The 14,359-nt window shown below is 40.5% G+C and overlaps 1 protein-coding gene across 5 annotated transcripts in view; it reads right to left on the bottom strand.

Moving 5' to 3' along the window:
- Positions 1 to 14,359, bottom strand: part of DENND1A (DENN domain containing 1A) — a 153,399-nt gene that overhangs the window by 44,478 nt on the left and 94,562 nt on the right. For all 5 annotated transcript variants that reach the window (XM_053996069.1, XM_053996070.1, XM_053996071.1 and 2 more), the window contains exon 13: positions 11,412 to 11,537. In XM_053996069.1, coding sequence (XP_053852044.1) covers positions 11,412 to 11,537 — 126 coding nt within the window. The remainder of the gene's footprint in view (positions 1 to 11,411; positions 11,538 to 14,359) is intronic.

Below are 14,359 nucleotides of genomic sequence, written 5' to 3'. Positions count from 1 at the left end.
GCAGTCGGGTAAGTATGTACAAGTGTCTGAATTAACCAGAGGGAAGGGCAAACCAGAACTACATTGCATTTTCATCAACAGTAACAACCTTTGTTTCCCTGAAGTCTAACTCCCCACCATGATCAGATATGTGACAAAGCTGGTCTGCAGAGACAGCAAACTGTCCAGAGGAGTGATTCCAAGATGTGGCACTATTTCTGTGCTGCTTTCCAATTCCTGAGACATGCTCCACTGTTCCTTAGCCATGCACACCCTTCATTTCAGTAATTAGCTGTCAGCACAGCCCGACAGCAACTTGGTATTGTCTGCTCAAATTGTATTAATGAAACACAATCCACTAAATGTCCTGGATGCACATCTGTAATTGTGTTACAGAAAGGCTGGGGACGGGGGCAAACTGCAGCTTCTAAACAGGGCATTGTGATCAAGCACATTAATCTGTTATTTCTTAGGGATTTGACAACCAATTAATACTACAGGGCTTCCTATACAGCAGTAAGAACCAGTGATCCAACATCCAACTGTATAAGCTGTGCCTACCATTTGTGAACACAACATCCTTAAAGGCAGAGACACAAGAACTACAGGTTGCAGCATTGCAAAAGCCCTTTTTGTATTTAAAGACTCGGCATCTGTATGTTGAAACCTAAATGTAGAACACTCAGTGTATACACCACACTAAGAAAAATCAAATAAAGCCCAAGATTCTTATCAAACATGTAAGTTTGATGTTCTTGAAGAATACAAAATTTAGTTGATAAGCCTGTGTAAACTGATGCTTGTTAGTCAAGACACTGCACCATTTTCTGTTTCAAGTTCTCCATCACCAAAGACTTTCCCAAAGAACAGGGCTTGGAAAAAAAAAAAAAAAAAAACAAAAAAAAAACTAAGAAAAACACATAATAAAAGATATCCTGTGGGTATAATAATCTTTGGAAAACTTTCATGTCAGTTCTGACTGCAAAATTGCTATTAACATTTAATTAAAATTGAGCCCAATAAGCTATGACAAGATAATGGTTGGAAACATGGCTTTAGGGCAGAGTGAGGATATCTGGAACTCTGGCTGGATGTGATGCTTTATTTTTGGTTACATTTGGCAACTATTGAGATTTCTGAAACACAACATAATTAGAATGATCTACAGAAATTCACAGAAGAGAAAAGAACAGCACTGCATTTCAGCCACCTCAGGATCTGTAACATATGTTACATCAGAGATTTTTAGGATCCCAGTACCACCCAACCCTTAATTTCATTCATGTTCACACCCACACCAAAGAACACTCTTTTTCAACTAAAAAGCCCCTGCAAGCCCCTTCTAAACAATTTAATATTTTGTTACTTATCCATAAATAAAACTATTAATTTCCTCTCAGAGGCAGGAATTCTTTGCGTATCATTTACCTCCATAGTTGAAGGCAACAATCACACAGACCTGAAGTAGAAACTGTCAAGAGCTTTAGGAATGACCCTGACTCAGGGAAATCAATCGTCCTTTACTGGAGACAGCTTCACTGCTCATCCTGAAAACTCTCTGTAAGAGAGCTGAACTGCAATTCATTGAACATGTGAAGGAGGGCATGTGATTGAGTGACATTTGGAAGAGAACACACACTCCAACGTTAGCTTAAAATCCCCAAATGAAGGGCACATATGGATGTCCTTAAATCAAGCAGTCCTCCCTGCGCAGTGGGGGCCACTGCTCCAGAACAAAACGTATTTAGAGTTTGATAGATACATTTGGGGAAAATATTGACATACTTGTTCCAACTAAAAATGTTCCTTTAAGCATGAACTCCCTCGGTTGGCCTCAGTTTCAGTAACAAATAATTCAGAAGCCCCCTCCCTTTGTGTAAATGCTGGTTAGGTGCTGTTAATTCCAGGTACTCCTGTGACCAAGTTTAAACAGCAGAGCAAAGCAGCACCATCCCTGTCCTACAGCACAGCCTGGACCTCCTCTGGTTTTACTGCCAGACACACAGCAACCATTCAACACTCCTCCAGTGTCAGGCAAGAAATTTAGGTAAGCATCAGCATTCCCATTCTTGACTGCTTTCAAGTAAAATATTCTCATGTGTAATAAGAAAGCATCCTTAGATAGAAGTGTTCTTTATTTTTTGTATATTCTTGAGACTATGTTGAGAATATGTAATAAATCATTGGTTGCCAAATGGGGGGATGAGTTTTATCCATACAAGTACCGACAAATCCTAAGGAAAGGCAAACTAATCACACATATAATCCTCACAAATTGCTTTCATTTTCACCATTAATCCTCTTTAAGAAAAAATGTTCTGGACATACAGACTTTAACTACTGCTTGGAGAGCTTCACCTACATAATTCTTTGCTATATTTTTCTTTTCACTGAGCACCAGGAGTAAGCAAAGTACATATATAATCTACAGCTTTTAAAAGGCACTCAAAGCAAACTCTTGGCACCTTCATTTCCACAGTATTTCTAAGAATCCTGCATTAGTTGCTAGCTCAGAGTAACACTTGATGCCAAATTAATGTAATACATCAAAATAATGTAATGTCGATAACAACTTTAACACTTTTGGAATCAACAACATATATTTATGATATACATTTAACAGGCAAACAGTTACGTGAGCTCTACTATAAAATTTCTTATTATATAAATCACTAAATACTGAATCAGAAATTATTCAAAAGACAGCTATACTTGGACACAAGACCTTTAAGGAGTTAAAATGTCCTCAACTACAAGTCAAGTTGAAACTTATTTAATTAGGTTCTGTATTTGAAAAAATGAAATAAATTCTTTCATTAACTAAACCAAACTCCCTTAAAGGCAACAATATGTTCCCTCTCTGTCAGGACAGAGCGCAATGAAATCTTTATTTTAATTGGGGTTAGCTAAGGGGCCATTTGGCTTCAGATGCTTTGTTTATCAGCCCTAAGCTTTACAGCTTAGCCAGGACTTGAAATATTTTACTACAGAATGATTTCATAAAAATAAAAAAAATTAAAAAAAAATATACACACTCTTCCAAGGAGTGTTTTATAGAGATAATTTTCAATGTGCATTTTGAAAACTGGAAGTCCAAGAGCAAGGTACCTTGAAAGAAGCCCCTGATTTCCTTTAGCACTCCTGGATCTGGATCTCCTGTGCAAACGCCTGCTCTGGTGGGTTCTGCACCCCGGCCTCCCAGCAGAGGCAGCTGCACAGCGAGGCCTGAGCCAGGCCCCTGACTGCCCTGACCAAGCCAACAAAAAACTCCCCCTGGGGAGGATCTTGTAAACTTTCATACAGAAGCCTTGGACCTGAAAAGCTTGGTTGATCACTTCAATTTTAAGACAAAGCAAATGAATTCTTAGCTGGTAGATGATACCTTTTTCCTATAGTAAACTAATTTACAAATCTCAGACATCTCCAGAAATACAGTTACTGAAAATGCTACGGAAACAGCTATCAAAGAAAGGGACAGTGAACAGGAACTCTGCAAAATCACAGCCCCAGTTCACTCCAAAGTGCAGCCAAAATTTTTTAAATAATCCAGAGAAATTTCCTGTGCTATTGTGAGGAACAAGCTTAGGCTTGAGGAACAAGCTTATTCCTTATTAAAACTCCAAGCATTAGAAGTGTTCCTAAAACCAAAATGAAATTAAAAAAAAGAAATAATAAAGAAAACTCCAGGCCTAATTTCCACAAATGAAATGCATCTAATGATATTTTCATATTATTTTCTCCTGGACCACTGAATTGTGATGAGTCATATCCCTTTTTTTTTTCCCTTCAAAATTATAAACCTGATATAATTTGTAATTGTCTTCTGGAGGCCACTGGCGTTATGTTGCTGACAGTTTTATACATATCACATAACACAGCACACCACATACATTATTTCAGTTAAAAACTATGCCAACAGTATGTAGTTTAAGAATTTGATTATATTTTAAAACCAAAACTTAGTCTTTGTTTTGTCATCAGAAACACAAGCATTCCTACTGACTCTGGAAGAATAAAGCTTATTTCAAACTAAACATTGAGATATGTGCTTCACCTTTATGCTACCTGAAAGAAAAAATAGCAATTCTAAATTCAATGTACTGTTCATACATATTTTTAATTTCTTCTCTAGACAGCTTTGTGCATATCTGCTCTGTATTGTTTTCTCATGAGAACTATAATAAATGAGCTGCTTCTGCAACTTCACAGCAGGTATTTTGATTTGAGTGTAATCACAGTTTTCTCTACAATCTTTATACAATTTACGTCCTGATCATCTAACAAATAAGTAAAAGATTTAAATTGACATCAATATGTATACCTTTCTCTAACAGTGCAAACTAATTGTATATCTTTAAATGAGAAAAATGTTTATTAAAAAAAAAAAAAAACTAGTGAATATACCAGCTATTGAGTTCAAAGCAGAGACACCACATGTGTCTAAATAAATATCAAGGAAGTGTCAGAGGTAAATGAGAAGAGACCAGGTGAAATGTGTGTGATGTGTTAATTGTATTCAAAAAAATAATAGAGCAAGACAGAGAAGCTGAACTTCCAATTATCATAATGGTATCTACTTCACAACACATTTTCAAACTTGAAAGAGACATTTTAAACCATAGGAATTCTGAGCAGAATACCTCCAGCTGTGCTCTGCATAAATCTTGCACGCTGTACATACACAGTTTATTTAAATACCAAGCAAAGTTATGACTTACAAAATACATATTTCAGTCACAATAGAATATCTGTCATTGCCAGAGCTGCTACTCACTGAATGAAAGTCTCAGAAAACAATGAATTAAATTAGAAAAAGATAAGAAAGGACAGAATGTTTTCATTTGATGTTTTACCAGACTGTGTGTTTTAAGTAACAGCGTATTTATCAGCCCTCTGCAGAGTTTACATTTTTGTGTTCCCCAAATTAGAATAAGGAAGAAAAAAAGTGCTCCTCAGTGTGAGACTAAGTTTTGCCTATACAGCATTTTGGCCATGAGCCAGAATTTGTCAGTCACTAATGCCTTCCCATAGCAAATCAACGCTCCACGTGAAGAGCAGTTGCCCAGCTCTCTGATGCCATGCAAGAGCCAGCAAGGGGCCTTGGTCCCCTCTGAGTTTCCCAGCGCACACATGGGGTTCCTTGAGCCCCAGGGCAGTGCCAGGATCTCCCACACTCCACTGTCAGTCCTGGCTCATGAGCAGAGGGCTCCTTCTGCCTCTAGCCCCACTGCATTCCAGGTGTCAGTGTACGAGCTCTATCACCCAGCTATGCAAATCCCTACAACTAACTGGGATTTACTGCCTTTCCCTGCCTCCGCTGGTACCACACCAGTACAAACTGTACACTCCCATTCATACACAACATACACCGTGAAAGCCCAGAGCAGCATGGCTTCTCTGTTCTGTTTCTAGCCCGAGTCAATCTTTTAATTTTTATCATAATTTCATCAACTTTATCTGCCACTGAAGGCCACTTTACAAATCCAAATCCCAAAATCTCTTCCACCATCTCTGTCAACGGAAGCGATACTTTCTCTTCAGTTGTACAGCTGCTCACACTACTGAGTATGTTCACTTCTTGACACCTGCCTAAAAGGTCCTTGGGGTGGGGTATTTCATGGGTTTGTGTGTGTTGGTGGTTTTTTTTCCTAATACCAGATACAACAGCTCATTTGAAAAAACACACAGTCACTGAGTGCCTCACACAGAAGCTGAATTCAAGGGTGATGTTATTTTCTGCTTGGTGTTTGTTTATGTGCCTCCTTGTTTCCCTCCAAGTCCCCTGCGCTTTATTAGTTCAGGAAATATCTCCAAGTTCTCCTGCATGGAGGCATTTGCACGAGGCTGTGCACTCACAATTAGAACTGAAGTATCAGGAGACAACGCAGTGAAAACACAGGCAAGAGCCAGCCCAAAACAAACAACCAAAGGCTTGAAACAAATTGAGAAGAAGCAAGAACAAGTGCATCAAATAGCACAAACCCCAGAATCAGGTGTGAGAGGCACAGCCAAGTAAGTGAATACCCAAATCCTCGCACAGCAAAGCTGACAGAGCACAGAGTGCTGCTCCCTGCACAGCCTGCCCTGTAACAGGGAGATTGAGAGGCTTTGGAACAAAGCTCCTTTTATTTCTGCAGCACCACCACAGAAGACGCAGAGTGACCTGATCCAGGCTGACGGCTGAACACGCAACTTGTATGGGGGCTGCAAAGTTACTCACACAACACAGCCAAAGATAGTTCTCAATTGCTCAGAGGTTCCACAAACGACGTGACCACAAAGCCCTAAACGTCAGCATGAAGCAGGTAAATGTTAATAATCTCAAAGCAGACCTATGCACATCAGCATTCTAGCACCACACTCGAAGGAAATTCACATTTCTGCTGTTATTGCACAGCGAGATGCAGAGCACCCCATCCCTTTGGGCAAAGTTCCTACACCCAAAACCATTCCCACGATGGATTTTTTTTGCTATTTTTGCTTTGATTTGAGTTTTGCTGGAGTTTTACTTTAACATGTATGATGGACAGGGAAGTTTGTGTGCACCTTTCTGGGCAGAAACACCACAATCAGCAGAGGGTCATGTTAACTTTCTCAAATATTACTTTGTATTACCTTCCCCTCAGAATCCTGGCTTCCCCCTCCCTTTAGCGTGGCATACGGAATTAGATAACACAGGATCTTACAACAGTTTGGAAATTACAAAACAATTCTATTTACTACATACCAGACTGCTGGAAGAGATTAAAGAAAATGTCTTTTCAGGTTCATTAACATATGTATATCTCAACAGACTTAGATGTAGAATAATAAATGCCATTCTGAAGAACAGTAACTGTTTGTTAGAAAAAGAGCCATTTTTAAGGTTTAAAACAGCAAAAGCAGAAATTTGTCTATAGCAACAGTAAGGCTCAGAGAGGAAACAGCAACAGAATTGAAATGAAAACAAACATTACACAGAAAACAAACAAAACTGTGTTTCCCCACTAAATCTTTTCCAGTCAATGACTGTGAATTCAGCACTTCTCATAGATGGTACAACACAGCAATAGTTACAGGTGGCTTCTAGGGGAAGCTGCTGAAACCTTGGGTCTTTAAAATGTCACAAAACACAGAATCTTCAGAGTAGGAAGAAAAAAGCCTTAAATTTGAGTTCCAGGATATACAGAAACTCAATTTATGTCCATTTTTATCATTAAAAAAATCAGATTTTACACACTGTCAGTACCATTCTCGTTGTCTACTCTCACCTGTCAGTAAAGTCACTAGGATGACATTTAGAAATTACTGTCATTGAGGCATTCCTAGACTGTCTCAACAGGGATGGATTTGAGAGCTCAAGCACTTGAACAGGAAAAGAGTAAAGACGGGTGGGAGAAAATTCCTGATGCTATACATCAGCATTGACTTCAAACAGAACACAACAAAACTGCAAGTAAAACAAAAAGTTCTATTTAACCAGCTTCTGCTCACTTTCCCCTACAGCTTGGGGTTCATTTTAACAGGTCTGTGCACAAGTTATACAAGCATTAGGGATCATCCTTCTTCATATTTTCTACAGATGGACAAACACTCCTAAAGCTCTGAACTGTGGAGACAGCTCTGGTGACAGGGAAGTATTTACTCTGCATGCAGTGTGTGCCTTTAAAATATACATGCAAGGAAAAGAAGCTAGGCAGAAGATGGCCATGGAGAGGAAGGAACTGGGATGTGGCAATTACTGGGAGTTGGAAATGACTATTTACTCTTCCACTGAATAACTTAAAAAAATAATTCACCATGGCAACAATCATACTTCACAGTAGATAAAGCACTGAATGCTACAAAGCCTTTGCAAAATGAATTATGCACCAGTACGTAGCATGCACTTGCTTTATATTACTGCACACACATTCCAACAAAATTTCCTTTTTGACTCATCTGGCATTTGCTTTTTTACTCTTCATCAAATATCATATACTTTTCTGACTCTGATTTCATGAATCTGGAACTGTTGAAGGCATTTATTTGTGTCTGTTCCACAGATTCCTGTAAAATAATTAATGCTTTAATTATCTGCTGAAGTTGAATTGAATGTTATGTTGAAAAAAAAAAAACTTAATTCCTCCAATAAATAATGGTTTCTTCTCCCACCATTGCTCAAATTGCATTGCATTATGAGAAAATTTGTATCAAAGTTACAGTTATGAAAATGGGTAGTACATTGTCTTCTCTATTTAATTCAAATATAAATCAACAGGCTTTGACAGGACAACAGAACTTAGGCAGCAATGTGCATATTCCTCCACCAGTGTAGTTCAGCTAATGCAGTGTGAAAACTGGAGTATACAAAACATCTGTGAGTTTCAATAAGTAGTCTCATATTAAGATCAGCAGTTGACAAATTAGAAAGTAACTTCAGCAATGGAAGCACACGAAAAGCATGGAAATAGAAAAGCACATAGAGTCCGCCTCAGATTTCCTGCTTACTCTTCAGTGGATGTATCCAAGGAATATTAAGGTTAAATTTAACCCAAATCAATTCAGAACAATGCAAATAACCAGAAATTATCCAGTTCACAACTAATGGTTGCTCAGGCAAATAAACCTGAATAAGACTGAATAATTAAATAAGAAGACAAGAGAATTAATTGATGCTTCACTGCAGAGATTCACTTATCCTCAGTAGCTCCCACTGCATGCAAGGAGGTATCAGTAGTCATGGTCCCAGTTCCATGTGAAAGGTGTACCTCATGGAGGAGTATTTACAACACAGTAACAGGAGGTAATCCAGTGGTTTCCTACAAGTACCAGCCCTGTCAGAATCGCTGCAGTGCCAGAGAACAGGCAAAACACACTCTTGCCATTTGGGACGACTGCACGTCCCAGCAGAGCCTGGAGTGCAGCTCCCACGCCAGATGGGGACAAACCCCACAGGGCTGAGGCTGCAGCAGCAGCACCGCCCCGCAGCCCCCACATCCTGCTGGGTCACGCTCACACCCCACTGCTCTGGGCCAGCCCACCCGGAGCTTACCTCGACCCACAGGTGGGAGGGGTTGTTCTTCACAAACACTGGGAGAGCCCGACTAGAATGCCTGGAGCCGCTAGGTGTCAGCAGAAGAAAGTGCACGGCCACGGCTCCCATCCCGAAAATCTGAGCCTTGCTTCCCAACATCCCCCAACTGCTCAGTCCTACCAAGCACCTTTACACACACCTCGTATTCACACAGACTGTTCTGCTGAAGATCACCTACTTGTGTGAATTAAATACTTAGAAGAGGTAAAACCATTCCCTCTGCAAACAACAAAAAAATTGGGCATTTGAAAAAGGTCATTCAAGTGAACAAAATGCTCACACTGGTGTCACTGGTAGACATTTAAGCCATATGCATCAGGATAATCTGCCTCAGTACAGCCCAGTGAACACCCAGCTACTGCTGGGTTTGACTGGACGTAATAGCAACAGAGCTTGGCGGGGCTGTAAGTACATCACACCCAGCAGATACTCCTCTGCATTTAAAACTGCCTCAGTGCAGCTACGGGAAACACCGTAGGAAACAGCACTGCAGCAGTTATTTTGTCAAGTAAATATTATTATGCTTGCCAACTGTATACCTGGATATGTTTTTTCATGCAATTTCTACTTACCAAAGGCCTCAGAAAGTTCATGGCAACAGAAACTCATTGCCAGTGTTCTGTTTATATGTGCATTACACAACCTTGCATCTCTAAAGTAAAAGCCTCTGAACAAAATAAGAGATCTTACTATGCTGAAGTATAATAATGTGAATGTAGAGCCTGCTCGGTGACACATTCTGGGCCTACACAGAATAATGAAAAATGGATTCACACCATTTATCCCGGAAAGTCAGCTCATACCAATGAGATAGCCTATGAAATTAAATTGTCTTATGAGACAGAAAAGAGGAAAATGTATTCTGTATGTACTTCTTGGAATGTATTTTCTAATTATCGATGATTTTAAAAGAACAGTCAGGTTTCTGGAGTTAGAGTACATGAAATGCACAGAACCATCTCATGTTTGGTATTGCTTATGCCCTGTACTTACTCCATGTGAAGGTGATACATGAACATGAAACACCTGCAGATTTGCTTTATCTAAATCTTAACACTGAAAGGTATAATCACAAATCAAACTGCTGATTTACAAAAAGCCTTAGGAAAGAAAGCCCTGAATTTTTCCACCTTCTGATTATTAAAGTGAATTTTAAGACATATTTGTGTAGCTATATTTACAAGTTTTCTTTGATGGAATGAGAAGCAAACTAAACCATTTCTGTAACTTCCTCAGGTTAGCTGTCCCTCAAAGTTGCACTTTCTAGGGGCGTGCCACTGTCAACTCATTTCAAATGTTCATCTTTAACATTCAGCCTTCAAAATACCAGATGGTATTTCCAGAACAGCAATTTAAATTTTTATTTTCCTTCATAAATCCCTTAACTAGTTAATCTCACACACACATCCAGGCAAAGCATACACCAATATTCCCAGAGTTGCCTGGCAACTACAGGGAGGAGCACTGGAGAACAAGGAAGGCTGCAGGGATGGAGGGGAGTCAGTGTCTCCCCAGCAGGGATAAAGGAGGCTCACAGCCAGAGCGCCTCGCTGCTTCCATCTTTGTCATTTGTATGGCCCCCATTTTAAATACCTCCACGATTTCACCTGAGATGCTTTAAAAGCCCAGTTCTTACACTCAGACATACACACACAAGTCAATACAATTTATTTTTTACACACACACGGATTCCCCCAGTAAGATGTGGAAGGACTTGTGCTGACTTGAAAAGTAATTTTTAAAACCTGAAGATGAACTGTTGAAATTATACTTATTTGATGGCAATAACTGGGTTTAGAAGTCAGGCTGAGCTATGTTTTCCTCCTGGCTTTAAAAATAACAAGACAAATGATAGTACTGGAGAGGCTTTAGCTACTGAAATCCTCAAGAAACACTATACCCATAGTCCAACTTTTGGCCATGTAACCATTTAATATCATGGTTAAAATTAAATTTATCACATGTCTGCAGGCCAGATCTTTTCATTAATCTTCAAAGAGCAGGAGAATGCCAAATACATCACCTTTTAACACAAAAACACAATGAAGAAACCGGTTTTGCAGAGAAGGGAACGGTCAGCTCTGCACTAACCTCTATGATCATTAATTTATTCTTTCTTGCCATCTCTCCTCTAATTCTACTGCCTTCAAAACCAACCAACATACATTTCCATGTGAAGGTTTTTCCCTGTGTGATGGATCACGCTTGTTGCACCTCTTTCATTTTGGAGACTTGAACACTGTTTTCAGTACTAGTCAGCCAAAGAGCCACCATGCTGACCTTAGGAAGAGTAGGTTATACTACACTTTGAATTGTTAGGTTTTTTCTCCATCACAGCTGCACATTTACATTTTATGCCAACTAATTGCCTACTTACAGGTTCAATTTTCAGGGCGTTTCTGTAGCTCCCAAAGAAAGCTGCTTGTGCTTTTAGAAACGCTCTTGCAACACCATCTCCAGTGGTTGTAGAGACTTTCTTCAATCTGTTCTTCAGTGCAGAAACCTGAAATCACACAGCAGGTCTAGATCACTCTCATATCACAAAGCGCAACACATTGGGGCACAGCTAAATGAAAAATGTGCTAACCACAGCAGCAGTTATGACAAAAGGTCATTGTGAATTCAGAGATGAATTTTTCAGTTCTAAGAGCATTACTTTTCAAGCTGTTTTGCTTCTCTAAGATATGTTTGGATTCTATTCAGAAACCAATAGGATACTAAAAGCTTCACTGAACCTTCCCTCCTACTTAACATCCACTGTTAACACGCTGTTGAGTACTCTTCTAAAGGTAGTCCATTAAACTGTGTCACTCTTGATTAGAATCCATGAAACAATTGCAGCTAAATTAATTCAAACATCAGATTAGTAAGAGAAACTGCTCCACACAGCCAGGCCATCCATCACCACCAAGGCTAGGAACAAATCCTGAAGGTCTGAAAAATCTATTCGCCACAAATAGAAGGGTTTTATAAAGTTCTATTCCCTCGCATTTCGGAGCCTGAACGAGCCATGACCCCGCGAGGGCCGTGTTTCGGGCTGTGCGGGTACCCTCAGCAGGCTCCCGGAGCGCGGCCCAGCCGCCCTCCCGCTGCCCCTCGGCAGCACTCGGGGCAAACACGCACACCAGGCTCGAGGGCTCACGGAGATGTGTACCCATGAGCCACAGGCTCCAGTGCGGAAAATTCATTTAATGTATTGGCAGTTAAAACACAGTCAGAGAGTGAGAAACAAAGACAGAAACTTAAACACCTTCCCCTGCCGCCGCCTTTTACCGGCCCAACTCCCGCCCCAGCCCCGCCTCTCCTCCTCTGATGTCAGTCCCGACAGCTCCTCCCGCCGTTTGTTACTCCTCACACTTTTCCTCGCTGTGATGTGGGGTTTTTGGCCGGTTCTTACACATTTTTGGAGTTGTTTGCCGAGGGCTCGGCCGTGCCCGGGATCCGCTGTGTCCTGCCCCGGCCGCCCCTCACGATTCCCTCACGGCCCCTCGCGGCCTTTGGCGCCGCAGACAGAACCGGGACACGCTGAGGTTCTGACACAGACCTCACACAACGCAGAGCAAGACAAACCCAAATTCCCGGGGCACTGGTTCTTGAAAGGAATTCAGGTGGTGCTTTTAGAGGCTGAGGCCGTGCCACGCGCAAAGCCCGAGTTTAGTGAGATACCTGACACAGAAAACAGGCAGGAGCCACCATTTCAGGGGGAAAGCAGAACGGCAGGAAATCCCTAGTTAACCCGATTTGCAGGAGAACATGACTGACTCCATAAATATCCATATGATGAATTTAACAGAAAGAGCCAGTAACTAGCAAACCTTCCTTTTCCAAATGCCATACTGAAAATCTCCATGGGGTAGCTCTGTGTACTCCATTCACACTATGCAAGAAATGCTGTAGGAATATTATTGACAGAGTGAGCAGATCCTCTAGTAGCGACCATAACTAACTGTTTTTGGAGAGTATGAATTACACCTTATAAAATATAAGCTGATAGTTCAAATATTCAAATCAACTTTCAAGACCTTCTTCCCATCCTCCAGCTCCCGACGAAGGCTTGCTGCGGCCTCATCCGTATCTCCAAAATCCTAGCAGATGAGTCGAATCTTCTCAGCCTTGGGGCGTTGCCACCAGCCTGCCTCAGTCGCCCAGAGCAGGCTGATTTTCCTGAACGAAGTGCCTCAGTTCATCCCTCCCGCAGCACATCCCTGACTTAACTTCCTCCTGCAGCAGCCTAGGCTTTGGGGAGGGCACCAGGACTCCTTGTCGTGCTCCAGAGGTGTTAAATATAGAATCCATGCTGGGCACTACTCGCTATTCTTTTAGTTATCTTTTGCACTTGTGTTTACTAAAACAGTTGCAAAGCCACTTCCTTTTAAATCTTCTGCAGATTCTGCTGTAAAAGGCGTTTCATTATTTAGCGTAACAGAAATAACCAAGAGCGTGTCCAGCACTGTTTATAAATCTGAATGCTTATGCCAATGATCCACGCATTAATGAGCCCACAAACCCATATTAACATAACACATGATACCAGATTTAGCCTGAAGCCCGTAAAATAAGCTCACTCCTATTCAGTGAAATAACGTTCCTCAAGGAGTTCTGTAATCCTCTAAATATAAAAGCTTCACCAGATTTTCAAACCCAAACAGCATACTTCATGTTTGAAGGGGTCTAGACTTGTAATGTTGAAATATGCTTTTATTTTCTATATTAACTTATAAAAGCTATTTAAAGGTAGTTCTTAAAAGTATAATAAAATATCCAGAGCTCTGAGAAGCTTTCAAATCCACCTCCAACATTGTTACAACGGGTTTTCTGTAAACACTCATGTGAAGATACAGAACCTTCCATCTGTAGAGAAGGAAAAAGCTCTATGCTTTGTTTTAAACAAACCAAGAGTTCAGAGGGCTGGTCACAGCCTTTGTGTGCTTCAGCTCCCCTGGTTGGGACAGAAGCACAATATTGACTGGTGTTTTTCTACTTCTTCAAACACTGTAGGATGTCCATTTTTTATATATGTGGGATTACTGCAGTAGGCATGTCAATATTTTAACCAAAAAAATGTTAACAACAACAACATATTTAAATATTCTCACAAGTAGCAAAAAAATCCACCCCAAAACACCCTCATGTGTACTCTTTGGAAAAAACTAGTATGTAATACAAGGTACACTATACAAACAGCATTAGGCTGGTTTCCTGCCTACAGAGACAGTGATACTTTAAAAAAACCTCAAATTGTGACCACTGAAAATGAGGATTATTTCTAGCCAAACAGACACATATACATGCAGTCTACCCTGAGAGTGTTTTTAAAGAAAATTT

This window comes from Vidua macroura, chromosome 21 (assembly GCF_024509145.1).
Source record: "Vidua macroura isolate BioBank_ID:100142 chromosome 21, ASM2450914v1, whole genome shotgun sequence".
NCBI classification, from domain to species: domain Eukaryota; kingdom Metazoa; phylum Chordata; class Aves; order Passeriformes; family Viduidae; genus Vidua; species Vidua macroura.
The sequence above is the reverse complement of the archived record's forward strand: the minus strand, read 5'-3'. Positions and strand labels throughout refer to the sequence as shown.